The 27,986-nt window shown below is 46.3% G+C and overlaps 1 protein-coding gene across 6 annotated transcripts; it reads right to left on the bottom strand.

The window, feature by feature from the left end:
• Positions 1-5,058: 5,058 nt before the first annotated feature.
• DCAKD (dephospho-CoA kinase domain containing) lies at positions 5,059-26,302 on the bottom strand. 6 transcript variants are annotated; one of them, XM_073326326.1, is made up of 6 exons: positions 26,209-26,285; positions 24,829-24,887; positions 15,987-16,104; positions 13,280-13,483; positions 6,882-6,969; positions 5,059-5,996 (listed from the first exon to the last, which is right to left on the bottom strand). In XM_073326326.1, the coding sequence occupies exons 3-6, from the start codon at positions 16,096-16,098 to the stop codon at positions 5,711-5,713; spliced, it is 690 nt and encodes a 229-aa protein (XP_073182427.1). In that variant the 5' UTR covers positions 16,099-16,104; positions 24,829-24,887; positions 26,209-26,285; the 3' UTR covers positions 5,059-5,710. The 6 variants fall into 6 exon arrangements, with proteins under 6 accessions (XP_073182427.1, XP_073182429.1, XP_073182428.1 ...); XM_073326328.1 differs by having other exon boundaries at positions 15,987-16,099; XM_073326327.2 differs by lacking the exon at positions 26,209-26,285 and adding an exon at positions 25,266-26,199.
• Positions 26,303-27,986: the final 1,684 nt, after the last annotated feature.

The following is a 27,986-nucleotide window of genomic DNA, read 5'->3' as shown; positions in this document are numbered from 1 at the left end:
CGCCTCTCACTGCTTCTTTTATTTTGTTGTTTATCCACAGCGGCATCTTTGGGTAGAGAAGGGAGATTAGGAAGGTGAGGGAATCTGTTCTATTAGACCAACTTTTGAGCCAAGCTTGTCTCTCTCACCAACAGAAGTTGGTCCAATAAAAGATGTTACCTCACCCACCTTGTCTCTCTAATACCCTGGGACCGACATGGGTCGATAAGGCAGAATTCTATCAAAGGGGGAACGGCTTTATCCAAAATCTACAAGCTTACAAATGGAATTCTGCAAGGGACTATTAACAGCCCTACTTTGTTTTCCATTATGATTAATGACCTCCAGAAAGCATTCAGACAGAAATAGGTATTTCCCTTTTTGTAGACACCTACACTACATGGACTACGGAGAAATGACAAAGTAGCTAGAGAAAAGGAAATTCTCTGGAGTGTCTCATTTGTCCAAGAAGGGAAATGATTGGGTATTTAAATTCTAACTTGCTAAAACTAAGGGAATGCTTTTAACCAGGAGGAAAATTAGGGAAGACTGGAACTTGTTTCTTTATGATGAAAAAAATTCAGATAGTTCCAAAGTTTGTTACTAGGAGTAGTGTTTGATAATAAATTAGCTTGGAAAGGTCACACACATAATAGCATACAAAAGTGTAAAAGCAGGATAAACTTACTTAGAAGTGTAGCTGAAAACAAATGAGGTGCAGATACGAAGGTACTGATGAGAATGTACAGAGCACTGAGAAGACCAGTTTTAGACTCTGGATGCCAAGCTTTTTTGTACAGCCTCAAAAACAACTCTTAGAAACTTGGAACTGCTCCAGACCCACACTCTGCAGCTGGGATGTAATGCAATAACACCACCATCAGTTGTGTGAACAATAAGTAGCCACTGGAGAAGCACCGATAAACCGAAGGATGAAACTATTAGATCTAACCTTTTGGGCAAAGGTAAAAGGGAATCATGAAAACAGAAGTAAAATAAAACACTTGAGGATTGCTGGGAGCTTAGTAGACAAAACTATATGGATTGCGACAGACTTCCTCATCCAATCAGGGTCAGAAAAAGGGTACAGGAGACATGTAGAAAAGAAAACCTGAGAACACTAAAAATTACAGAGGGACAGTTATTCCCCCATTTGTGGATTTGGAACTGTATGACAAAAGCTGAGGGAAGGATAAAACCACACATTGTGACTAAAGAAGTATCTGAATTTAGTTATGACAAATCCGGCCAGCTTTGTCCAGTCTACAAAGATGGATCAAAAGATGGCAGCACAAGCAGAGTGGGAACAGCCTTCCGTGTTCCTAGTCTTGGAATGCGGAAATCTAAAAGGCTATTGAATTGTGTGACCATTCTGATGGCTGAACTAATGGGGCTAATGTTAGCACTAACCTGGGTAAGAGAGATGTGACTGGCCATAGCAGTAATATGATCGATTTACTTGAGGCATTACTGCAATCAGAATAGGGACTCTGGAAAGCAGAAATGACATAAAAAGTGAAATAATGTGCATACTTACAGAAATAATGCAAACAGGTATCTGTGTAACAGTAAGATGGATTGTAGTGCACATCAGAACACCTGGACATGAGACGGCTCACAAAGCAGCAAAACAAGCCCTAAAAAATTAGGTGGATATTACAATAGCCTTACATGGACAAGAATTTTAGAATGTGGCAACTTGCACAGTGGAGCTTGCAAAGGAAGGGCAAGAACTACACACCAAGGGAACAAAAGGATGAATGTTTTATGATATATGGTCCAAAATCGAATATATACTCTCCAGTCATGACAGAAAAAGTGATGTAGTCATTCTTAGAGTGCTAACATGTCATTGTGCCTTACATGAGATGTAAAACTTATTAAAAAGACAAAGATGGGCAATGTAATGTGTGCAAAACCAAAGAAACAGTTTCTCATGTTCTCTGGCATTGTGGGTAATATTCTATGGAGAAAGTTTCTTTATGAAAAATTGAGCCAGTTTGGGGTGACTAGAAAGGGTTAAACATCCTGCAAAATAAATAACCCTCAAAAGACATGTGGGGAGATGTTTGTGTTTTTATGTATTTACACATGTATGAGTAGGGTGGACAATGTAACCAACAGTTCCTGTCTATGCTGTATTCTGATACTTCAGAGGTCAAAAGAACATCCTATCATTTAAATAATTGTAAACACGGGATATCTCTGTATTCATCTCTCTTTGAAACGTATAGCAAATAATCTGTGAATGGTGGAACAAGCAAATTGCATTATGTTAATTCTATAATTAAGTACTGGTGATGGACCTCCTTCAAAGTCATCCTAATTACATTTTGAACTCCAACTTGTCAAAAAGGACATGAAATTGGATAAAAGATCCTTGGGTCCTGATTCTGTCATCTCAGATCTGCTTAGGCTTCGTCAGGGGAAGTTTGAGTCACAAGACTGAGGTCCCAATTATGCTGGTACGCCCTGAATATGAGATTTGGACAGTGAACTATAACCTATGAACTGAATTCTAAAGAAACTCTTTGCAACTACAAAGCTCACCATCTCTGCTATGAATCTGATCCTCAATGGATTGAACTCATGTCTGTCTGTATATTGATCTTTTAACCAGACTCTCTTGTTTAATAAATTTTAGTTTCATTAATAAGAACTGGCTGTAGCGTGTGTTTAGGTAAGATCTGAAACATTCAATAACCTGGGAGGTGATGTGTCTGATCCTTTGGGATTGGTGGAACCTCTTCTTTTATATGATGAAATAAGACTTAAAGAAATTTTCATCATATTTGACATGGATACCTGGATGGAGGCCTGAGGGTGGATCACTTTAAGGGAACGGTGTTGTTTGGACTTTTGAGTAATCAGTGAGGTAATAAAGAAGCTGTTTTATGCTGGCTTGGTAAATCTAAGTTTTGGAATATCCACCAGCTTTATGGTGATTGTCTGCCCCATTCTTTGCAGTTCACCCTAATCGAGTGACCATAGCTGGCTCCCCACTAAGATCCTGGTCACACTTGGACTGAAAGATTTTTCCCTAAAGGGACTAGAAAGAAAGTCAGAAAAATGGAGTAGTACAAGTGAAAGCCTTGCCGAGTTTCCTTAAGGAGACTAGACTGAGTGAAAGGTTATTTAAAAAAAAAAATCTGGCTAAAAAGGAATGAGGGAAGTGGCAGTGACAACCTCGCAGGATGAGGCTGCTGTGCCAACAAAAAACAAACAAAGAAGCTGGCTGCAGGGAGGGAGTTTGCAGTCACTCTTGGGGAACAGAGAGGTGGGAACCCAAGCGGGAGAATAAAAACCTGGAGTCCCGGTCTCAGTCTATAAGGCCAGAAGGGACCATCATTATCTAGTCTGACCTGAAAGAAGGGTCAACCCAGAGGAGTTGTGGGGGGAAGAGCCTGAGAAGGTTAGGTAGGAAGAAGCCCAGATAAACAGGAGCAAGGAGTGGATGGTGCAGACCATGACTGCTGGATACAGGGTCCGTAGGCTGGAACCCAGTGTAGACAGAGGGCCTGAGTTCCCCTACCAGCCACTGAAAAGGTGGCATAAAGCCCCCTGACATAAGGGAATAAGGATAATTCAAAGCCTGCAGGGACACGATGACCACTGGGCCCAGAGTCAGGGGCCAGAGACCTGACACAAGGTCTTGGAATTATTAATTGAACTTCTGTTTGAACCTTGTTACCCCAAAAGGGACAGACATGAATATTGTGACCTGGCTGGAGGGCCAAGTTACAAAGAGAGCAACGTAGTGACTGTTGGCAGAGGACCCAGAGTGAGAGACAGCTGCTACACCACGCCTAGCCACGAGGAGCGCTCCTGTTGAATGAACTCCTGTACACATACAGACATTGCCATGTTCTGGAACATATTACACTGTGTTTATAAGCTCTGCTTCGGAGCAGCCAGGTGTACAGAACAGCCTTGCGCTGGGGTAAAAGGGACTAGACGGCAGCATGTGCAGCAGCAGCACTCCCTGTATGAAGAGCTACAGGTGTTCAGCTTTTTATCACTTATTGAAAGAAATACCAGCCACCCCAACTTCTTCTTGCCTCAACTTCTCTGCTCTGGAGCTACTTGGTTAACTTTGGTAAAGGTGGAGCTAACTATTAAGGAATACATTTCATACCATAGCAGCTTTTGTCGCACCTCCTAGATCCCTCTTGGACATGTTGGCGCCATGAAGATTCCTCAGTGTTGCCCACACAACTTGGTGTCACCAGCACCAACCTCCTTGTGCCTGAGAAAGACGCAGGCTGGGAAACAGAACCCATGGGACAAGGAACTGACCCAGGAGCTGTGCAGTGTCACTAGTCTTTAGGCTAGCCTTGGCACACAGTCTCTCCTCTGAAAATCCTGGAAATGCTCTGAAGCTAATGTGGGACTGCAATACTGATAAGAGGCAATGTTAAAACAGGGGTAAGGAACCCTTTGTCTCAGGGATCACTGTGGGAGTGAGGTAGCAAGACCCCAAAATAAATTAGAGAACTGCACAAGTGGGTGGGCGCACAGAGATTTTCTGAGGTGTCAGCTACTGGCCACTCCACAAGGTAGGACACAGTCTAAAGGTCCAACCCAGTTCAACACATCCTCTGGGCTTGTAAACCATGCCCTGCTGATTTGCCAGGCCTGTCTCGATCTGGAGGATTAGGAATTCTTGTGGCATTAGGGACCAAATCCTCTCATGTGCCCTGCACTAGACCTGGACGGACAGACTTGGGGCAGGGAGAACTTTCCTGCTCAGGCCATAAAACTACAGGCTCTATTATAACACTGAAGCTGAAGGAGCTCCTGCCGCTGTGGTCTCTCCTGCCAACAACAAGTGCAATGGCCAAGCTAAACACACCATTGAAGAGTGCAGTTATATCAAGCACACACAGGTCTCAGACAGGCAAAGGCATGCTCATGCCTTGCCGCACCCTGAGGCTTACATGTGGCTGCTTTAACTGCACCCTTTGCTATGTGGCTTTGCTCACTTGACTCACAGGTAACATTATAATATTTCTTACAGTAAGGTCTCTGAAGCCTGGAAATTGCAACCATAGGTAAAACAAAGCACCTTGTAAAATGATGGCATGAGACAGACATTTTATAGTAACTCTTGCAATTTTACAATGCCCTGCATTGGTGGGGTTTAAGGTACTTTGCAAACATTCATTAAATCTCACAACCAGGAAACAGAAGTGAAATGACTTGTCTAGAGTCAAAGTGAATCATTTAGGGCAAGCTCTTGTGAGCTGAGGATGCTGGGAAGTCAGGGGAAGAGAACCTCATAGTCCAGATCCCCATTCCTGGACCAGACTGCCATGAGACACTTTAAGTAATCATATTCCATCTGGGGTTAAATCGACAGAAAGATTCCTTTCACCCTGTAGACTAGCACTTCAATGAGTTGGCCTAAAACATGGTTTTTAATATGTCCATCCTAACAGTGTAATTACTTCATACCCAAATGTCTGAGGACCTCCATCTATTACAGCTACCCCTCACCTTCTCCTGCAGCAGTTGCTGACCATTAATAACAGGACTAAAAAGTTAAAAGAAAGAAGCCGAGTCAGAGCATTGGCAAGGAATCCATGCTTCACCTTGAGAAGTTAACAAGGAGACTCTGCTCATCTTGTCGTCTGTATTCAGACGGCAAAGCCATTAAGGCTCGTGACATTTCACTGCCCTTTGCAAACTTGGAAATTCCAGGCAGTTTTGGTCCCTTTAAAAAAAAAGTGAATTAAGGGAGAAAATGCCTGAGGAGAAAGCACACCAGCCCACCAACTCCAGCAACTGCTGTGACTGCCACTAAGCGCACCAAGAGGAAATCCAGAGAGTCCTCCAGCTGAGAGTGCAGTCTCAGGACCTGCCTCCGCGTGCTCTCCCAGTCCCCGGAGTTGTCAATCACGTGGTCAGCTAATTTGCACTTCTCATCAAGCGGCAGCTGGGAGGCGATGCGCGCTTCTGCCTCTGTCTGGGCCAGGCCATTCCTCTTCATCAGTCGTAACAGCTGTGTCTGTGGATCACTACCGGGATGGGAATGAGAGACAGCCTCAGAGAAGCATCTGGAAAGGAGTGAGGCCCCCCCAATGCCTCCACATTGCAATTACAGGACACAGAGCACAGTGCTCCAGAGAACAGGACCCCTCAGCCCTATCCCAGCCAATACACCTGGTGGGGAGCAATCCCTTCCCACTCTCCAATCAGAGAGTGCTTCAGCTAAGGCATGTGACCCAGAACCTCCCCAGTTAAATGTCTCCTTTCATAAGGAACCTGCAAAACCAGCAGGATCCAAGGAACTGACCAGGTTTTTCTTAAAAGCCAGTTGAGCCAGCTTTCATTGCATCGTGGGGTCACCACTGCCAGAACGGGAGATTATACAGCACCGCCCCCAACACAAAGGGCGACCAGATAACATGGCATCAGCACCATCCCCAGCTAGCTTGGGGGGAGTGCATCAGATCCTCTACCCCAGATGGTTCTGAGAGTCCCACAGAAAGTGATTTTTGTCCATTATTAATTAGCACTATTATTTAGCATTCTTGTACTACACCCCACAGCCTACTAGCACTAAGACCCCACTGGAGATCAGGGCCCCATTGCGTTGGGGGCTGCAAAGACACCTAGCAAGACCATCTCTGCTCTGAACAGCTCACACTCTGATTAGACAAGAAACAAAAAGCAAGAGGGGAAATGGAGAGAGAGAGAGAGACTCAGAAGGATTTCCTCCCAACAGAGTGTGGTCACACTCCCTGTTAGTACCCCTTGAATTCTTAATGTTGGCTCTGTATCTTGATTTGCTGAGTCTTAACATATTCCTGCTTACTTGCATTTAACTAAAAGGCTGCATTAACAAGGGCTTTCAAAATGACACTCGTTCCCCACTTTCCTTGGCCCACTGTGGCACTTACCTGTAAACCAGCACTGTGTGTTTCATGAACTTGGTTACTGTGTTGGTCTCAAACAACAGAGGAATGTCCAGAATCACATAGCGGTAGCCTGGATGAACGAACCAACCCCCCACCAAAAACAATATGTATATATAAAATGTAAACATTACTACGTATAAGGTTTTCTTACCAAACACCTTACACACACACACACTCCATTAAAAATATGGACCGAGAATTGCATTGCTGCACAGTTGTAGCTGCCGCCCTGGGAAAAGTGAAGTACTTTCACTTTCTTCTTCCTCAAAAACAGCCGGTGTTTTTGTTCAGACTTTCAGACCAGAAGGCGAAAGCTTCAGAAAGTTGTGAGTGGCTGGAAACAGGAGGTTAGAACGGAAAACCTGATGCACCTTAGGACCAGAGCAGGCATTGCCGCTTTGCTACAATATTATCAGAGGTGGGGCTGGCTGTGCTGGGTTGCCCAACATGTCCCAAATGGGCTGGAATTTCCTATGCTGAGTGTCTGCCTCCAGACACGTTTTTGGCAAGTTTTAGCAAAAATGGTTCAGCTGTTGCAGAGAACAAGGTCGGGGAAAATATTTTGTAAAATCATTCACAGCTGTTTTGCTGAGAAGCTGCAGTGCCTCCATGCTTTGGCACAGGGACTGAAGATTGGGTGAGGTGACCCTGGGGTCAGGGATGTGCCCTTTGCTGGCCTCATGAAAATCTGCCATTTTCAGACTTACAGCTTGACCAATTTGGGCAGTTTGCACATGCTCAGCAGAGCTTTAATAAGCACCCCTCTTGTCCCCACGTTCTCTCTGCACTGAAATTGCTCTATCCCCTCTGTTCCCACGTGCTAACCAGACAGAGCATGTTCCATCCAGGGCTGTAGGAGTGAGACTTTTCCTGAAACTGCTCCTCTTGGCTGCTGTAGGTGCAGGCTTACGGATGAGAACTCAGAGCATGGAGACTGGACATATGTCTACACAGCAGCTTCCTAGCATGGGCACACAGATGTGCTCGTGCTACTCCAGCTAGCATGCTGAAAACAGCAGCATGGCCATGGCAGCCCAGGCTAGCCACCAGAGTGCAATCACACGGACTGCCTCGGTACATACTTGGGCCGCCATGGTCGCACTGCTGTGGAGTTAGTGCAGATCTGTCCACCCCTGCTGGGAAGCACCCTGCCAGCTGCCATTTAGACATACCCAGTCTCTCGCAGACGCTCAGTACCCCCCGCTGGTGTAACACAGACACACCCCGGTCATTGGCGGGCAGGATCAAACTGGGGACCTTTGGAGCTTAGTGCATGAGCCTCTACAGCATGAGCTAAAAGCCAACTGGCTCTTAGTTAAGGCTGTAGAGCAGACTCATTTATCTCTCTTTCTACATGGTCTCGGTGCCACTAGATGGGACAGAACACCACACCCAAGAGGTGTGTGGGTTACACTGGCACAAAGGTAGCATGGAGGAGAAGGAAGAAATATCCTAACTTGTTTTAAAGCAGTGGGGTGAAGAGTGGGGAGGAGCAGCACATGGACAAGCTGGAATGGAAAGGGGCCTGCTACAAGGTGGGGCTGATAGGAGCCATGAGGACAGGGACACAGCCTTTTACAACCTGAAGTTGAACCCAGGATGCCTCAGTCCCAACATTTCTTTGCTGTCAGCCAATAGCTGTGAAACCCACCAGCAGATGGTCTCGCTCATCCCCCTCTATAATGGCTGGTTCACGTAGAGGATACCAACTTACTACTGCTACCAGTGACATTAACTCAAGTGGCAGAGACCTATGCTAAGGATCTAAAGGTTCCAACCCTGCTGATAATGCACATGAAGTGCGCATGGTATTTCAGAGGGTGGTTGTTTTTTAAAAACTTAGAAAGTTACATACAGACAAAATATTAAGGTTGCAAAGTCAAGCCCTTAAAAGTTAAGAAATGGCAGAATTTAGATTAGTTGTGCATTATTCCTCATGCCCCCATCCTCCCTGCCTCTATCGGTCTGTCCCCACCACAGCCAGCCCATTCTCCCTCTGCCCCCTCCCCAAGCCTGTCCCTCCTTCTGTTATTCCCTCCCCAACCTGCCCATGCCTTGCCCTTGACCCCCTCTGTCCCTCATTCAAATCAGTGGCTTTGTCTTCCTCCTCCAGGTTGCCTGGATGACAGCAGGGAGGGAATGAAAGCGGGGGGGGGGGCGGGAGGGAAGAGTCTCCTTGGTCTCCGTTCTGGTGTCCAGCAGCACAGTGACCCCCAGCATCTGGAAAGAGCACCTTCAAGACAAATCTAGCTCAGTCACAGGCTGGAGCATCCTCCGTGAATGCTGTGGGGGATGGTGGATGCTCAGTAAGGAGGGAATGTTTAGAGAATTTTGCTGCCAGCTTCTAACAAAGCTCTCTGCTGAGAATCTGGAACTGGCAATTTTCAGAGGTTTATAACTCAGCCAAACTTAGATGAATTTTAAAACAGACAAAAGGCACCTCTCTGACCCCTGCAAAATTTAAAGTCTCTGCTGCAAAACATGGAGTGTTCTGAAGCTCCTTAAAGCATTTATAAGCATTTAACATGAATACCACAGAGTATTTTTCCTTAACCTTATTGTTGGAAGTTCTGAACTGTTTTTGCTGAAATTTTAAAAATAAATTCCAGCTTAACTCAGAAATCAGCATGGAAAACTGCATCCCAAATGATTACAGTTGGCAAAGTTATAAGCAACCAACCAAAGGGACTTGTTATGATCACCTAACATGTCCCATTATGATAGGTATCCCTGCCTATCATAAATAGAGAAACTCATGGTGGCAATTTCCACACAACCAAGTGTATTTATTTTATACCTTAGAACACTTCTCCTGTACTCTGCTCACTCACCTGTCTCCTCCATGATTAACACTCCAAACCTCAGAGCAGCTTCCAAGAGCCACCTTTTCTGTTTTTAGAAGAAAAACAACCTGCCACAAAAGTGTTTCCTTATTTCCCTCCAGATGGCGCCCACCATTCCACCCCAATCATCCACCATTACCCCCCAACCCTGAAAAATACACTGGTCTGAGGAGCAGCAGGGGCTATACTCAATCCTGGACTAGGTGACAGGTTTAAGGTCCTCTTGAATCATCAGGGCTACAGCAGAGAACTTGACCCCTTGAAGGGCAGGGAATCCCCTTCGCCCAATTGGTGACAGGAGTTATAGAATCACTGGGTTAGAAGGGACTGCACGGATCATCTAGTCCAGTGGTCATCAACCGGTCGATCATGATCGACTGGTCGATCCCGGAGCCTCTGCCAGTCGATTGTGATCTCCAGCCGGCAGCACAGCAGGGATCAGGCAGGCTGCCTGCCCTGGCCCCATGCCACTCCCGGAACTGGCTGGCTGCTGACATGTCACTGCAGCCCCTGCAGGGAAGGGGGTGTGCGAGGTGGCTCAATGGGAGCTGCGGAGGCAGTGCTCATGGGCATGGACAGCGCCCGGAGACCCGCTGCCCCCTCCTGCTCCAGGGGCCACAGATGTGCCAGCAGCCAGCCGCTTCCGAGAGCGGCATGGGGCCAGGGCAGGCAAGCAGCCTGCCTGAGCCCCACTGCACTGTCAACCAAGTGCTGCCTGTGGTAAGCACCTCCCAGCTGGAGTCTGCACCTCGCACCCCCTCCTGTACCCCAACCCTCTGCCCCAGGTCAGAAACCCCTCCTGCACCCAAACTCCCTCCCAGAGCCCTCACCCCCTCCTGCACCAGCCTGGAGCCCCCTCCCACACCTAAACTCCCTCCCAGAGCTTACACCCCTCACTCCTACATCCCAATCCCCTGTCCCAGGCTCAGCCAACACACACCCCACAGTTGAGAATGTTACACTGATTTGTGACAATCCCTGAAGGATGTCACAAATAACAGTAATAAAAAGTAACACTCATGAAATGTCCAGTGGCTTCTATGAGATTAGGTGCAGTGTGACCATATGACCCCTGCACCCAAACTCCCTCCCAGAGCTTGCACCTCTCATTCCTGCACCCCAACCCCCTGCCCCAGGCTCAACCCAGAGCCCCCTCCCAAACTCTGAAACCCTCAGCCCCAGCCCAGAGTCTGCACTCCCTCCCACACTCCAACCCCCTGCCCGATGAAAGTGAGTGAGAGTGGGGGAATGAAGTGAGTAGGATGGGGATGCAGGGAAGGGGCGGGGTAGATCCTGGGTTGATCTTAAATTCAAAAAGTGATCTTGTGCATAAAAAGGCTGAAGACCACTGATCTAGTCTAACCCCTGCCAAGATGCAGGATTTGCAGGATTTCTAGCCACGGCTGCTTGCTGCATTAAGGTCTGCTGTCTTGCAACTTTAACTTACAGAAAAGCTATTTTAGAACAGTTTTAGATGCTTCTCAAATTAATGAGTGTTACCTGGTTGTCTAGCCAATGCCCCCTTGTGGCCTATTAAGCACGACTCACCCTGCCGCAGGTCCCCAGCGGTCGGGTGTCACCCCTCACAGATCCAGTTCCATGGTACTTTAGCCCTCTGTCTAGCACACAGGGGTCTACCCCTCGCAGGGTGTTAGAGTCGAAAACAAAAAGGAAAACAGATGGACTGCAGAGTCATTGGCAGGACCCTTCTGCTCTGGCCTTGTCTCTATGTGGCTAGTCCCTTTTGCCAATCTTCCTTGGTCTAGTCGTCCCACCTATCAAATGGCTCGTTCAGGTACCAAGCTGCCTCAGGCTCTGGGCTGAAACCAGGCTTCCATCAGCAAAGTAGCAGCAGCGCTCTGCTCTCTTTCCTGGTCACCCACAACTGGCCCTTTTAACTCCTCTCACCAATCCCGGATGTTGGCTGCAGGGTCACTTGGGCCCACATGAACTTCCTTAACCCCATGTTGCCAGTTCCCACCAAAATGAGTTATAATTTTTTCTCCTTCTAAGGCCTGTACAGTGGGACCCATAGTGCTAAGCTACCTGGCTTTATAAGAAGGAAACATTTTAAAAAAAAAACCAAACCATCCGTGGTCTTAAAAAGAGAGAGAAGCCCCATGACAGTGTAGGGTGGACCAAAGGGTTATTAGCCCTGTATCGGTTGTGTGTATCTCATTCCACGTGTGGGTCTATAAACCCTTTGTGCCATAACAAGCTCTCTCATCATCTGTAGACACTACTGCATGGGACAGAAAAAGTCAGGAAGATATCTGGTTTTTTTTTTTTTAATAAATGGAGAAATCTACTTTATGTATTTCTCCATCTAGATGCTGTTTTATATCCCCTCTACTTATAAAGCAAGGCGGTTTTGTTACCCAAGGCACCCAGAGATAGAAAATGAACATTAGTCTAAAAATGATCTAAAATAGCTTTTCTATGCCAAAAACGAAACACCGTCATGGCTTTAAACTCTGATCTGTTGGAGGGCAGACGTGAGGGCTGTGTATTCCGTTGGAAAACCCTCTTCCCGCTCTGCAAGACTGCAACTTATAAAGCTTTAAACTCATCAGCTGCTAAAGGACTGGGCTTCAGACCAGTGGAACTTGGGGGCAGGGAAGGGATTCCATATGTGCACAAACCCAAAACCTTAGCAAAAGCCATTTGGCCTAAGACACCAAAAATAAATATCCCGAGTCAGTTGCTGTAAACTAATTAAGACAAAATCATTTGCAAAATGATAGCTGGAGCAGTTGGTAAAGCTCCCCCAATGGCTTCCATAAGCTCATTTAGATACGCCTCTTATTTCCTTTGTCTATTTCTCCAGTTTCCTTTCTTGTCACCTTCCTTCATTGGCTTACTTTCTCCCCCTGCATCTCTCTCAGGAGAGCTTGGCTTCTTCAGCTCCCTAGCAAAAGGTTATTCAGCTGTCACATAGCTCACCCTTGATAAGCTCTGCAAACTAGGCTGACTCTATTAAGACATCCCTCTGTCTACACGGAGACCTCCGAAACAGCTGGTGATCTTATCTGGCATTTGATTAGACCAAGTCTGACGGCTGTATTTGTTATATTTATCAGAGGGAAAAGCAGAACTCCAGAAACCACAGCTGTCAACCCATTTTTCACCTTATCGAGTTTAAGAGAGCTTTATGGCTTTTAGTGAAGCAGGGGGTGGAGGGGAATAATATTAGAACATTTCAGAAGGTGTGACATTATCTAAGGAGTAATCTCAGAAGAAGCCATACAATGCTTCCCTCAGACCCTACAGATGTACTTTAAACCATATAGGGGAGAAAATGTGAAGGGCAAAAATAAAAGGCAGACTTATCTGAAGAGGTACAATGAAAGGATAGCCACATTGCTAAAGGCCACTAGTGACATAGCACAAAGGCAGTCAGTCAACATTTTAGCTCCCTTTCTCCTCTAGTCCCTTTCCCTCCTAAAGGAAAAAACAAGCAAACACATATTGCTGGTCGCCAGTGTGACCAGAACCCCAGATGTCCAAGGATTCCATAACAATTGTTTAGTTTCTTACCTAACACAAAGTATTTAAAGATCTGTTTCAGCATCTCTTTCTGGATCTTAGGGTGAGTGATGGAGTTCAGCAGCTGCCGTTTTTCCGGGTGGGAGAAGATAATGTTTCCCAGAGCCTCCCGGTTTATCTCCCCACTCTCCAAGAGGATTTCATTTCCAAAGTAATGCACTATCTGCTGATAGGCTAAGAAGCGGGGCTGAACCACTGATAAAAATAAACAGCTGGAAGTTAGTGCCAATTCTGCATAACAGGAAGTGAGTGCTTACATCAGTGAAGGGTCTAAAATGAATCTCATTCACTGAACAACTGAGGTCTATTCCGTTCAAGGGAGAACATGTCTATTGACCAGCATACACTGAAGCAGGGCTGTGGAACATCTCATCCTAGGGGTCTAAAATCTACAGGAGAACCAACTTTGAATCTAGTGCTGCAGAAACAAATTTGCTAAACTTTTGTTCCAATAACACTTAAATTTCTACAGTGCCAGACACCCAAGAGATCAAATTACTTTGCAAACGTTAATTAGCGTCATCATTCTCCTAAGAGGAAGCATTATCCCAATTTTAAAGATCAGTAAACTGGGAGAAAGGACTTGCCCCAGGTTGCACAGCAAGTCAGTAGCCAAGCTGGGAAAAGACCTGCAGAATCATCATGGATTCGTCACTCTCCAGCAACTAGGTCTCAGAGGATTCTCTGCTGGAGAGGCCGTGTTTCTAACTGAACCACTAGGAGCACTCAGTAGTGATACATGTTATTTCAGTTGGTTCCTTTCAAAAGGGAAAACACTGCAGTGAGCAGAGTTGTATGAAACCCTTTATAATGTATAGTTATCAAGGGCCACAGTTTACATTTTGACGGATCTTTCTACACGCATGCCTTAAGACAGTGGTGCTTTCTACACTCATGTCCCTAGAACACGGGGGGGGGGGGGGGGGGGGGGAAGCAATGCCAGGTAGCTCAGGCCAGCCCCACGGAGGGCAGGAAGGGAGCGCCACCTCAGCAGGCCACCCAGCCTGTAGGTCAGCTTGCCACACCAATATCTGCCTTCGTGCCCAGCGCTAACTCTGCCCCAGTTGCATGTGCCTTCCCCAACCCTGAAAATCTGAGGGAGGAGGGGCAGAGGGACATGTATTGGCCCTGCCCTAGTGCTGCCGCCTGGCTGCAAGACAGAAGCTGCCCGCTGCTGAAGAAGCCTTGGCTGTGCAGTAACGGGGAGTGGGCATGGATTTGGTTAGCGATAAAGGGGGGCAAGACTGGAAAAGTTTGCGCACTGCTGCCTTGAGAGAGCACACGACTGCCATAGATTTTGTTCTATTCCAGTTGGGTGCAGAGTAGGGAGATTTTAGAAGACAGGCACAAATATTCGGCTTGTTCTAACTGAAAACTCTTGGGCTGGATGAATAGCGTAGATGGGCTCCCACAAGGGAGTAGGAGGTTACTAAATATCAAAGACGACTGAATATTAATAGGCTTAAGGTTTCCAATATCATCAGAATCAAGCCATAAGGCTTCTATAGAATACGTGAGATTCTTTGTGATAAATTGCACATGAAAGCCTGTAGGAGGCCAATTCTCAAGAGCTGTTTGCAGCTTATTATAGACTAGTGTGATGTAAGGAAAAGTATGTCATTTTAAAAAGTCATCAAACTTGCTACCCAGAGGATATACTAATAAAAAAAGTAATTGGGAGAAGGCTGGGGATAAAATGAAGTGTAAAAAAATTAATGTATATTCTCAAAAAGAAAAGGAGGACTTGTGGCACCTTAGAGGCTAACAAATTTATTAGAGCATAAGCTTTCGTGGGCTACAGCCCACTTCGTTGGATGCATAGAATGGAACACATAGCAAGTTGAGATAGATTAGATACACATATATACACAAGTTGCCAAACAAACTGTGAAAGGATAATTAGTTAAGATGAGCTATTATCAGCAGAAGAAAAAAAACGTTTGTAGTAATAATCAAGGTGGCCCATTTAGACAGTTGACAAGGTGGTGTGAGGATACGTAACATGGGGAAATAAGTTTAATATGTGGAATGACCCAGCCACTCCCGTCTCTATTCAAACCCAAGTTAATGGGATCTAGTTTGCAGATTAATTCAAGCTCAGCAGTTTCTCAGTGTAGTCTGTTTTTGAAGCTTTTCTGTTGCAGAATTGCCACCCTTAAATCTTTTACTTAGTGGCCAGAGAGATTTAAGGGTGGCAATTAATCTTAACAAAAAAGCACCCACCAAACGTCTATGAATGAAGGCTGAAATGCTCTTCTGGGGGTATTGGCGACATTCACCGGTCACTGAAGCGCCACCAACAGCCCCTGACAGATAAAGAGTTGTGTCATGGTAAATTTGGTGGTGGCTGGAGGGAGAGTCACAGATTTGCAAAGAGAACTTTGTTATGCTCCTTTACAGACAGCTGCTCTACAAAGCAGTGTTCACTGCACTATGTTCTAGGAGTACAACACCCAGAGTGAAATCTCTTCGCAGTGTGGGTCATTAAAATGGGACTTTTGATTAATAATGTATCCTGTTTCCAATCCTCAAGACAGCCAGTCCACACATATCTTGTCTTAAACTGGGGAAGCAAAAGGTAACAGTTATTGACTGAACACAGAGCACCCTCTGCTGTCTAAACTCCAAAGCACCATCAGCAATTAACTCCAGATTGTCAGGGAAATATGAGAAAAGAGACCAACAATGCAAAACTAACCCTGTCTGGCAATAACATCGGCATCAATCACTGCACAGCCCAGTTCCCGGAATACTGCCACTACTGTGCTTTTTCCTGAAGCAATTCCACCGGACAGACCGACCAGGAACATCCTGCTCTGGAAAAGAAAGAAAGCTTAAATCACAACAAAATAAGACCGGGTTTCACTAATTCTGTACATGCACATGTTTGCCCTAATTTAATTCAAAGAGGATCAAACTTGTATTTCTATGGCATGTTTTCATTAGAGATCTCAAAGCACTTTAGGAACATTAATTAACCCTCACCCTCTCTTTAAGATACATAACTTCATTTTACGCACTGAGGAACTGAGATAAAAATTAAGGCCAAGATCTCTGAATGTCCGCTAGTTTGGAATGCACAATCTGAATCAAGCAGCGTCTAATTTTCAGAAGCACTGAGTATCCGCAGAGCCAGTTGGCTAACTGGAATAGTGGATGCTCAGCACTTCCAGAAGTTAGGCCCCAAGTCTCAAATGATGACTACCAAGTTAGTAGACATTTCTGAAAATGTCAGTGTAAGTGACTTGTCCAGGGTTATAACAAAAAGCAGTAACAGAAATGGGAAGAGAACTTAGCCCCTCCCTGCTCATAACATCCAACCCCGAGATGAAGAACTTTGTGGATGGTCAGGGAGAGCATCCCAGCTGATCTCAGGTGGGATGCACCTGCAGAAAGGCTGCCTCTAACATAACCAGCATCCACACCACATTGAGCCTTATCAACACATTAAACTGCACCAGCAAACTAACGTCAAATCAGTGCTATCTATGGCAAACGTGCAGTGTGCTCTATGCAAAAGGCAATAGTAAGGTAGCAGGCTGTTATTTTCTACACTAACTGAAGGTTCCACATGTCTCAGAGGGTAACTACATAGAGTTTATTTAGTAATCCAACCAATTTGCTCAGAACTATGAATCTCACTGGCACCCATGTTACTTTGCTAACACATTAAACATCCTAAGATTTAGTTTGTTGCGAGTTAAGATTAATTTAATACGCTTCAGGGCCGGAACAACTCCGTTCTGATCACCTCATCCAACTGCCTGTCTAGCACAGACCTGAGCATTTCACCCACTGGTTCATGCATCAAGCCCATTTCTTTTAGCTGAATTAGAGCATTTTTCTTTAAAGAACATCCAGTCTTGATTTTAAGGGATGGAGAATTCACCATACCCCTAAATTCTAATGACTAATTACAATCACTGTTAATAATGTGTGCCTTATTTTTAGTCTGAATTTATCTAGCTTCAGTTTCCACTGGATCTTCTTATGCCTTTGTCTTCCCGATTAAAGAACCACCTACTATCAGAAATATTCTTCCCTTTAGGTCTCTATGGATTATGATTCAAGCCACCTGGTAACTTTCGCTTGCTCAATATATTTGGCTTATTGCTCTTCTCCAGTCTCTCAACATAAAACATACTTTCCAGAAACATTCTTACAGCTCTTTTCCGAATGCTTTTCAAACTTTCAACATCCTTTTTGAAGCAGACAAACCAGAACTGGACCCAATATTCCAGAAATGATCTCCCCAGTGCCCTATACAGAGGTCAGTGTTTTTTCTGATGAGCAGAGATATCTAAAAAGATACAAAATACAGCAAGTTTCCCCTATTTTGGAGAGTCTGGTTTGACTTATAAACAATCCAACCTCTTCAACATTAGAGCTCCCTTTTTTTTCCAGTGAAGAAAACTCTTCTGCCAAATGCAGTGTTGGGGGCAAAGAGTAAGTAAATCTCAGTCTAACAGTGTTTCGCAATCTGCTCATTTTTAGCTCCTCTGCACTTGTTTGTTCAAAGGACTTTAAATCCCTTCCAGTGCAGAAATAGTAAAATATACTAAGTTTGACACCATTTCTTCCCTATATATAAATGTGGATGTGTATCATAAGTTATCACACAAGCATTAAGTCACTGGATGCCACAGGAACCACTCCCCCCATACAGGCAGCAGAAGGTATACAAATATATTATTTCTGGTAAATGATAAGCATTCTTTGTGCTGTGTACTGTGACTATTCTTTGAAATTATTACAGAGAAGCAGCTATTTAGACTAGAAGGATCCTCAACTCTACCTCAAATAACTCTCCATTAAACAACCACCATGTAGTTAATCATAGAATATAAGGGTTGGAAGGAATCTCAGGAGATCATCTAGTCCAACCCCCTGCTCAAAGCAGGACCAATCCCCAACTAAATCATCCCAGCCAGGGCTTTGTCAAGCCTGACCTTAAAAACTTCTAAGGAAGGAGATTCCACCACCTCCCTAGGTAACGCATTCCAGTGTTTTACCACCCTCCTAGTGAAAAAGTTTTTTGTAATATCCAACCTAAACCTCCCCCACTACAACTTGAGACCATTACTCCTCATTCTGTCACCTGCTACCACTGAGAACAGTCTAGAGCCATCCTCTTTGGAACCCCCTTTCAGGTAGTTGAAAGCAACTATCAAATCCCCCCTCATTCTTCTCTTCTGCAGACTAAACAATCCCAGTTCCCTCAGCCTCTCCTCATAAGTCATGTGTTCCAGTCCCCATATCATTGTCGTTGCCCTCCGGTGGACTCTCTCCAATTTTTCCACACCCTTCTTGTAGTGTGGGGCCCAAAACTGGACACAGTACTCCAGATGAGGCCTCACCAATGTCGAAGAGAGGGGAACGATCACGTCCCTTGATCTGCTGGCAATGCCCCTACTTATACAGCCCAAAATGCCATTGGCCTTCCTGGCAACAAGGGCACACTGTTGACTCATATCCAGCTTCTCGTCCACTGTAACCCCTAGGTCCTTTTCTGCAGAACTGCTGCCGAGCCATTCGGTCCTTAGTTTGTAGCGGTGCATTGGATTCTTCCGTCCTAAGTGCAGGACTCTGCACTTTCCTTGTTGAACCTCAGATTTCTTTTGGCCCAATCCTCTCATTTGTTTAGGTCCCTCTATATGCTATCCCTAACCTCCAGCGTATCTACCTCTCTTCCCAGTTTAGTGTCATCTGCAAACTTGCTGAGGGTGTAGTCCATGTCATCCTCCAGATCACGAATGAAGATCTTGAACAAAACCAGCCCCCAGGACTGACCTTTGGGGCATGCCGCTTGATACTGGCTGCCAACTAGACATGGAGCCATTGATCACTACCCGTTGAGCCCGACAATCTAACCAGCATTTTATCCACCTTTAGTCCATTCATCCAGCCCATACTTCTTTAACTTGCTGGCAAGAATACTGTGGGAGACCGTATCCAAAGCTTTACTAAAGTCAAGGAATAACACGTCCACTGCTTTCCACTCATCCACAGAGCCAGTTATCTCGTCATGGAAAGCAATCAGGTTAGTCAGGCATGACTTGCCCTTGGTGAATCCATGCTGACTGTTCCTGATCACTTTCCTCTCATGCAAGTGCTTCAGAATTGATTCCTTGAGGACCTGGTCCATGATTTTTCCAGGGACTGAGGTGAGGCTGACTGGCCTGTAGTTCCCAGGATCATCCTCCTTCCCTTTTTAAAGATGGGCACTACATTAGTCTTTTTCAAGTCTTCCGGGACTTCCCCCGATTGCCATGAGTTTTCAAAGATAATGACCAATGGCTCTGCAATCACATCTGCCAACTCCTTTAGCACCCTCTGATGCAGCACATCCCACCCCATGGACTTGTGCTCATCCAGCTTTTCTAAGTAGTCCTGAATCACTTCTTTCTCCACAGAGGGCTGGTCACCTCCTCCCCATGCTGTGCTGCCCAGTGCAGCAGTCTGGGAGCAGACCTTGTTCGTGAAGACAGAGGCAAAAAAGCATTGAGTACATTAGCTTTTTTCACATCCTCTGTCACTAGGTTGACTCCCTCATTCAGTAAGGGGCACACACTTTCCTTGACTTTCTTCTTGTTGCTAACATACCTAAAGAAACCCTTCTTGTTACTCTTAACATCCCTTGCTAGCTGCAACTCCAGGTGTGATTTGGCCTTCCGGATTTCACTCCTGCATGCCTGAGCAATATTTTTATACTCCTCCCTCCTCATTTGTCCAATCTTCCACTTCTTGTAAGCTTCCTTTTTGTGTTTAAGATCAGCAAGGATTTCACTGTTAAGCCAAGCTGGTCGCCTACCATATTTACTATTTTTTCTACACATCGGGATGGTTTGTCCCTGTAACCTCAATAAGGATTCTTTAAAATACAGCCAGCTCTCCTGGACTCCTTTCCCCCTCATGTTATTCTCCCAGGGATCCTGTCCATCAGTTCCCAGAGGGAGTCAAAGTCTGCTTTTCTGAAGGCCAGGGTCCATATTCCGCTGCTCTGCTTTCTTCCTTGTGTCAGGATCCTGAACTCAACCATCTCATGGTCACTGCCTCCCAGGTTCCCATCCACTTTTGCTTCCCCTACTAATTCTTCCTGGTTTGTGAGCAGCAGGTCAAAAAGAGCTCTGCCCCCACTTGGTTCCTCCAGCACTTGCACCAGGAAATTGTCCCCTACACTTTCCAAAAACTTCCTGGATTGTCTGTGCATCGCTGTATTGCTCTCCCAGCATATCTCAGGGTGATTGAAGTCTCCCATGAGAACCAGGGCCTGCAATCTAGTAACTTCCGTTAGTTGCTGGAAGAAAGCCTCGTCCACCTCATCCCCCTGGTCTGGTGGTCTATAGCAGACTCCCACCATGACATCACCCTTGATGCTCACACTTCTAAACTTAATCCAGAAACTTTCAGGTTTTTCTGCAGTTTCATACTGGAGCTCTGAGCTGTCATACTTCTCTCTTACATACAATGCAACTCCCCCACTTCCAATTACTGTACAACAATGGTTCTCAAACTGTGGGTCAGGACTCCAAAGTGGATCACAACTCTCTCTGAATGTGGTCGCCAGGCCTGGCTGAGACTTGCTGTGGCCCAGGGCCGAAGCCCAAGCCCCACTGCCCAGGGCTGAAGCCTGAGGGCTTCAGCTCTGGGCAGCAAGACGCAGGTTGCAGGCCCCCTGCCTGGATCAGTGGGGCTCGGGCAGGTTCAGGCTTTGGTCCCCCCCCGGGGTTGTGAAGTAATTTTTGTTGTCAGAAGGGGGTCATGATGCAATGAAGTTTGAGAACCCTGGCTATAAGGATGCTGCTTGAAGTTGGGTTGGTTGCCCACAAGATGTAACCCTTCCCTCCATTAAAAAGGAAGTGAAGCTATGCCTATAAACCTAATAAGCTTACATTTATATAGTACCTTTCATCCAGAGGGCTCACTAAGATGGTTGTCAAATTTTACTAGCCAGCTCCAAACATTGTGTGTACACACACAGCCACCTCAAGAGGGATGTGTCCATCATGTTCCAGCACAAATTACCACTGATCAGCAGTACAGGCGCAATAAAAATTAACAGATCCAAAAGAAACCACTGGAAGGAATTTAAGGAGGCAGAATATAATTATCCAAGAGAGTTTGATCAACACATTTTGGTATTAACTTAGTTGTGCAAAAAGAGCTCCAGAGTCTTTAATAACCACAGGTTTCAGAGTAGCAGCCGTGTTAGTCTGTATTCGCAAAAAGAACAGGATGACTCGTGGCACCTTAGAGACTAACTAGTTTATCTGAGCATAAGCTTTCGTGAGCTACAGCTCACTTCATCGGATGCATTCAGTGGAAAATACAGTGGGGAGATTTATATACACAGAACATGAAACAATGGGCGTTACCATACACACTGTAAGGAGAGTGATCACTTAAGATGAGCTATTACCAGCAGGAGAGCAGGGGGCGGGGGGGCAGAAAACCTTTTGTAGGGATAAATCAATGTGGGCCATTTCCAGCAGTTGACAAGAAAGTCTGAGGAACAGTGCGGGGGGAGGAATAAACATGGGGAAATAGTTTTACTTTGTGTAATGACCCATCCACTCCCAGCCTCTATTCAAGCCTAAGTTAATTGTATCCAGTTTGCAAATTAATTCCAATTCAGCAGTCTCTCATTGGAGTCTGTTTTTGAAGTCTTTTTGTTGTAATATTGCGACTTTTAGGTCTGTAATCGAGTGACCAAGAACAAATGGACACAAATCAGACGTCAAGAATTATAACATTCATAAACCAGTCAGAGAACACTTCAATCTCTCTGGTCACTATTTCCCCATGTTTATTCCTCCCCCCGCAAACTGTTCCTCAGACTTTCTTGTCAACGGCTGGAAATGGCCCATCTTGATTGTCACTAAAAGATTCCCCCCCCCTCCCCGCTGGTATTAGCTCATCTTAAGTGATCACTCATTACAGTGTGTATGGTAACACCCATTGTTTCATGTTCTCTGTGTATATAAATCTCCACACTGTATTTTCCACTGAATGTATCTGATGAAGTGAGCTGTAGCTCATGAAAGCTTATGCTCAAATAAATTTGTTAGTCTCTAAGGTGCCACAAGTCCTCCTGTTCTTTTTAATAACCATGAGTGGTACATCTCATCTGCAAATCTTGGCTACTTACATATTAAAGGGTGGCACTGGATGTGCTTCTTTTCCTTTTCGCTGGTGATCTGTATGTGTATCTATCATATAGATCAAATTTCATAGTCCTGTAAATAGGACAGATAGAGGCAGGCCGTGAACTAGTGATGCCAGAGGCCTAATGGGGGGGCGTTTCCAGAAGATTCTATGGCAGTTGGAGGCAACTCTTCAAAGGGGGAAACTGTGCCAGGCTGTAACATGAAGGAAGCCAATACCAGATGCCCTGCATAACTATTGCACTGAAACTCACTAGTTCTGCTGCTGTCAGTACCCAAGGAGGTACTCAAGTATCCCGATACTGCTTGGAACGAGAGGCAAGGGCATGTTCCTACTTGTTCTTCAAAAAAGCTTAGGAAAGCAGACTGGGTCAGGCAGTCCCAACGTAACGAGATCCAGGAGGGATTAATAAGGAAATCAGAAATAGAAAGACTACTAATAGTGAAGTCAGTTTTTCACAAGACTCTGACAAGTCACCTTGCTGCCAGTTGAGGAAGACCGAACCATGCATTCCTACTTCAGTGAGCTTTGGATCTGGACATTAGGGCCTAATTCTCCATTCCCTTGCACCCTGAGTCATCACTTACCCCACAGGTGGGGTAACTTTTTGGCCCAAGGTCCACAGCAGGGTATGTAAATTGTACAGCGGGCCATGAATGCTCACAAAATTGGGGGCTGGGGTGTGGGCTCTGGCTGGGGGTGCAGGCTCTGGGGTGGGACGAGAAATGATGAGTTCAGGATACAGGAAGAGGCTCCGGGCTGGGGCTGAGGGGTTGGCAGTGCAGGAGGACTGTTTTAACAGTTACCTTTTAGATTTCCATAAGGTGCTTGATTTAGTGCTGAATCATAGAATATCAAGGTTGGAAGGGACCTCAGGAGGTCATCTAGTCCAACCCCCTGCTCAAACTAGGACCTTCTTGATGTTCTGATTAAAAATTTACCATACAAAAATGTAGTCCAATGGTCCTCAAGCTTTTGTATTGGTGACCCATTTCACACAGCAAACCTCTGAGTGCAACCACCCTTATGAATTAAAAACACTTTTTAAATATTTAACACTATTATAAATGCTGGAGGTAAAGCATGGTTTGGGAGCAAAGGCTGACAGTTTGCAACCCCTCCGTGTAATAACCTTGTGATCCCCTGAGGGGCCATGACCCCCAGTTTGAGAACCCCTGATGTAGGCCATATTAAATGGATTAAAAACTGGTTAACTGAAGAAATTGTATATGGGGAATCAAAGCCCTACAGAGTGCTTCTAGTAAGGTCCTGAAGGGATCTGTTCTCAGCTCAATGCTATTCAATATACTTCTAAAGAGATCTGCTCTAGGAATTATTTTGGGGAAGTTCTCTGGTTTGTTATGCAGGAGGTCAAAGGATCACAACTCTCCCTTCTAGCCTTGGAATCTATGAATTTCTTTAATTATCTGAAAGAAAATATAAAATCATTGGTTTCAGAGTAGCAGCCATGTTAGTCTGTATTTGCAAAAAGAAAAAGGAGTACTTGTGGCACCTTAGAGATTAACAAGTTTGAGCATAAGCTTCCGTGAGCTACAGCTCACTTCATCGGATGCATTCAGTGGAAAATACATCCAATGAAGCGAGCTGTAGCTCACGAAAGCTTATGCTCAAATAAATTTGTTAGTCTCTAAGGTGCCACAAGTACTTTTTTTTATAAAATCATTGCTAGTCCAATGCACAAATGACAAAAATTGGGAGACTGGTAAATAATGATGGGGACAGATCAGTTATACATACGAATTTGGATTGCTTGGTAAAATGGTGGGCTCAGATGAACAGCATGTTTTAATACAGTCAAATGTAAGGTCATATGCTGAGGAACAGAGTGAGGGTCACACTTATAAGATGGGGGACTGTACCCTGGAATGTAGTGACATGGGGTTATGGTACATAACCCACTGAAAAGACGCTCCCAGTGCAATGCTGTAGCTAAGAGGGCACACATGATACTTGGATACTTAAGCAGGAGAATACAGATTATCAGCTCTGTACAGCATTTTGGAGGAGTTTATTGGAAGGCTGTATCCATTGCTTGTGTCCACACTTTAAAGAGGATGTTGAAAATTGGAAGAGGTTCAGAAGAGAGCTGCTAGAATGATGTGAGGTCTGGAAAGCCTGCGAGAGTAGCGAGAGACTAAAGAAGCTCGATCTATTTAGCATATCCAAGAAATGACTTGACCATGGTCTATGACTAGACCACTGGAGAAGAGATTTCTGAACATAAATGGTTCTTTAATCTACCAGAAAAAAGCATAACAAGATCCTATGGACAAAAGTTGAAGCTAGGCAATTCAGACTATAAATAAGGCATATAGTTTTAACAGTGAAGGTAGTTAGTCATTGGAATGACTTACCTAGGGATGCAGTGGATTCTCCATCACTTGAAGTCTTTACTTGTAGACTTGATATATTTCTAAAAAAAATATGCTATAATTCAAACAGAACTTATGGGCTTCATTCAAAACTTACTGGGTGAGATGTCATGGCCTGTGTTAATTCAGGAGGTCAGTTTAGAGGATCACAATCACAGAAATGGATAATCATTATCCCTTCTGATCTGAAAAAATAATCTAGGAATTGGTGAATATTGAGTCCTTGGCCCCTTATCACACAAGGAATGGGCCCCAAACCAAAATGTTTGATCTTAACTTGCGAGCAGCTCAATATTCAAACTTTTCAAGGCCAGCCCATCTCAGTATCACTCATCCCATTTTATTTTTTAAATGGAACATCCTGATTCTGATGGGATTGTCTACCTAGACTCTTGAAATGGGAGGAAGGGCAGAAGTACCAGTGAATGGAGAGACGGATGAACAGGAGAGGGAGTTTCAAGGTGAGCAGGGGCAGCTGGCACCAGGGTGGGAAGGAGAATCCCAGGAGCTTCTACTTCCATACTGATGGTAGTTCCTTGGCAGCTGGTCCCCCACTCCGGTGGCTTGCATCCAATGCAGTCCCCATCCCACCCCTGGCAGCTGGGATGCACATGCTCCAGCCCCTGCCATGGGCCAGGTATTTCCATTAGGAAGAAGGGACCGGGCGAGGCCACGCCCTGACAGCCAGCCCAATGTTGTGCATCACTATGGTCCTGCTCTCCTCTCCACCCCCACGCCACAGCAGTGGGACACAGCCAGGGCCTGCCCTCTCCCCCACAAGACATTGTGGGGACAGAACACGGATCCACTCCCCTCCAGACTGCCGTTCCGGGGTGCTAGCCTCCCCACCTTGAAAAGCCTGCCCACGGACTGCCCCCCGGGCCCGCGAGGCGAACCCTTCCAGGCACGTGGGGGGAGCCCTGGGCCAGGCGGGCCCCGCAGGCGGCTCGGGGCAGGCGGGGCGCCACGCCAGCTGCTCTCCGGGGGTGGGGGGGGCGAGCTCCCCGGCGCCTCGGACTGGAGCCCACGGGGCCTTAGGAGCCGCGGCGCCGACCGCTCGCTCCAGGGGACACGCCCGCAGTCCGGCCCCGGGGACAGGGCACGTCGCGCCCAGGCCGGGCCCGGGGAGTCCCCCGCCCAGCCACGGGACAGGCCCCCCCGGGCCACGATGCGGGCCCCGGGACGGCGGAGGGCAGAGCCGCTCCCTGAGGAGCGGGCCCGGGGCGGGGGGGGCGGTTTGCCCCGGCCGGGCCGAGCGGCCTGCCAGTGCCGCGGGGTGACCGCCCCCCGTGGCAGGGGGCGCCGGGCCGAGCGGTCACGTGTCGGGAGCGGGATCACCGGCGGATCTGGCCCAGCCCCCACCTCAGCCTCCGTCCGTCCGTCCGTCCGTCGGTCGGTCGGTCCCTCACCCCTGACCCGGGGCCCCCCTCAGCCCCGCCACTGTCCTGCCCTTTCATTGGCGGAGAGGAACCCGGCTCTGCCCGCTCAGCCAATCGTTGCGGCTCTTACTCGGCTCGCCCCGCCCCGCCCCGCGGCGCCCAGGGCGGGGCCGAGGGGGGCGGGGCGCGTGAACCGGGCCATGGGGTGGGTGGAGGACAGGGGGTGGGTCGTGGGCGTGGCGCAAAGAGGGGGGTTGTGGGTGTAGCCAGGGCCGAGAGCGTGTAGGAACCAGCGGGCCCTGGTCTGTGCTTGGACCCACAGGGACCTGGACCTCTGCAGAGCCTCCCGGCCCAGGAGGCTGCCCAGAGATGCAGGGGTCTGTCCACCTGGATCTGATTGCACGAGAGAGGTTTTTAAAACTAATCTGTTACTTTATACCCAGCCAGCATAACGAACACAGGGCAGGCGAGATGACTGCTGTCTCTCTGCTCAGTGCACAAGTGTGCTTTGGCCATCTGTGCAAGCTGCAATTTGCCACAGTTGCCCTGAAAGAAGAAAAATGCAATATTGGATCCTTACAGGCACAGGACTATGTGTTGCCTTTGTCCATCTGTTTGGGGACAAATAAGCATGCAGCTTACATACCTGATGCAACCAAAGTAGATATCTTTATACCATACATGATACAAGGTTTTCCATATTAAGGGCATGTCAGAAGTGATGCCACAAATATTTCCTAATCAGATTTCTCCTTCTACCTCTGAATAGGTCCCCTCAACAATTGAAAACCTGAAGTAGGAGATTGCATCCTCATATTGAAAACCTTCTCAGGTGGGTTGAGGCTCAGGTAGTTCCGATACCAGTCAAATACCTCACCTCCTGGTAACTGCAGAAAGCAGTCTTAGTCTCCATCTTTTACTGCACCAGTTTAAATAATTTGTCCAACTAGTCTAGTGTCCAGTTGGCAATTCCTGATGCTTTTGAGAAAGGTGAACCATCTCCCCTCCCGTAATGTACTTCACCATTCATTGCACAGCATCCTGAGGTTCTTCATAGAACTCAGGAAAAACAGGATCCTGTCTGGAAAGCTTAAGAAGGCCCAGTGCAATGCAGTACATCGTGGTGGGACTGAGTTTCCTTCTTGACCATTGAGACCTCCCATAATCCACCTGGCCCACTGCACAATGTAGTACTTCTGTTCCCCTCGGAGGCTCTGAGATCCCGTTACCTGTGTTTAAACCTTCATAGTTTTAAGCCTCATTATTGGTCAAAAATTGATAGGTTCTGCACATAGCAGTCAAGACCAATTTAAGGTCACAATTGCTAGCCCCTTTGTTCAAGAAAAAAGAAAAGGAGTACTTGTGGCACCTTAGAGACTAACCAATTTATTTGAGCATGAGCTTTCGTGAGCTACAGCTCACTTCATCGGATGAATTTGTTCAAGAAGGGACTACTAAGAAGAATACTACACATCCCAGCATGCCCGTGGTCATAGAATCATAGAATAGAATATCAGGGTTGGAAGGGACCCCAGAAGGTCATCTAGTCCAACCCCCTGCTCGAAGCAGGACCAATTCCCAGTTAAACCATCCCAGCCAGGGCTTTGTCAAGCCTGACCTTAAAAACCTCTAAGGAAGGAGATTCTACCACCTCCCTAGGTAACGCATTCCAGTGTTTCACCACCCTCTTAGTGAAAAAGTTTTTCCTAATATCCAATCTAAACCTCCCCCACTGCAACTTGAGACCATTACTCCTCGTTC

The sequence above is a fragment of the Lepidochelys kempii genome, chromosome 27 (assembly GCF_965140285.1).
Source record: "Lepidochelys kempii isolate rLepKem1 chromosome 27, rLepKem1.hap1, whole genome shotgun sequence".
NCBI lineage: Eukaryota > Metazoa > Chordata > Testudines > Cheloniidae > Lepidochelys > Lepidochelys kempii.
The sequence above is the reverse complement of the archived record's forward strand: the minus strand, read 5'-3'. Positions and strand labels throughout refer to the sequence as shown.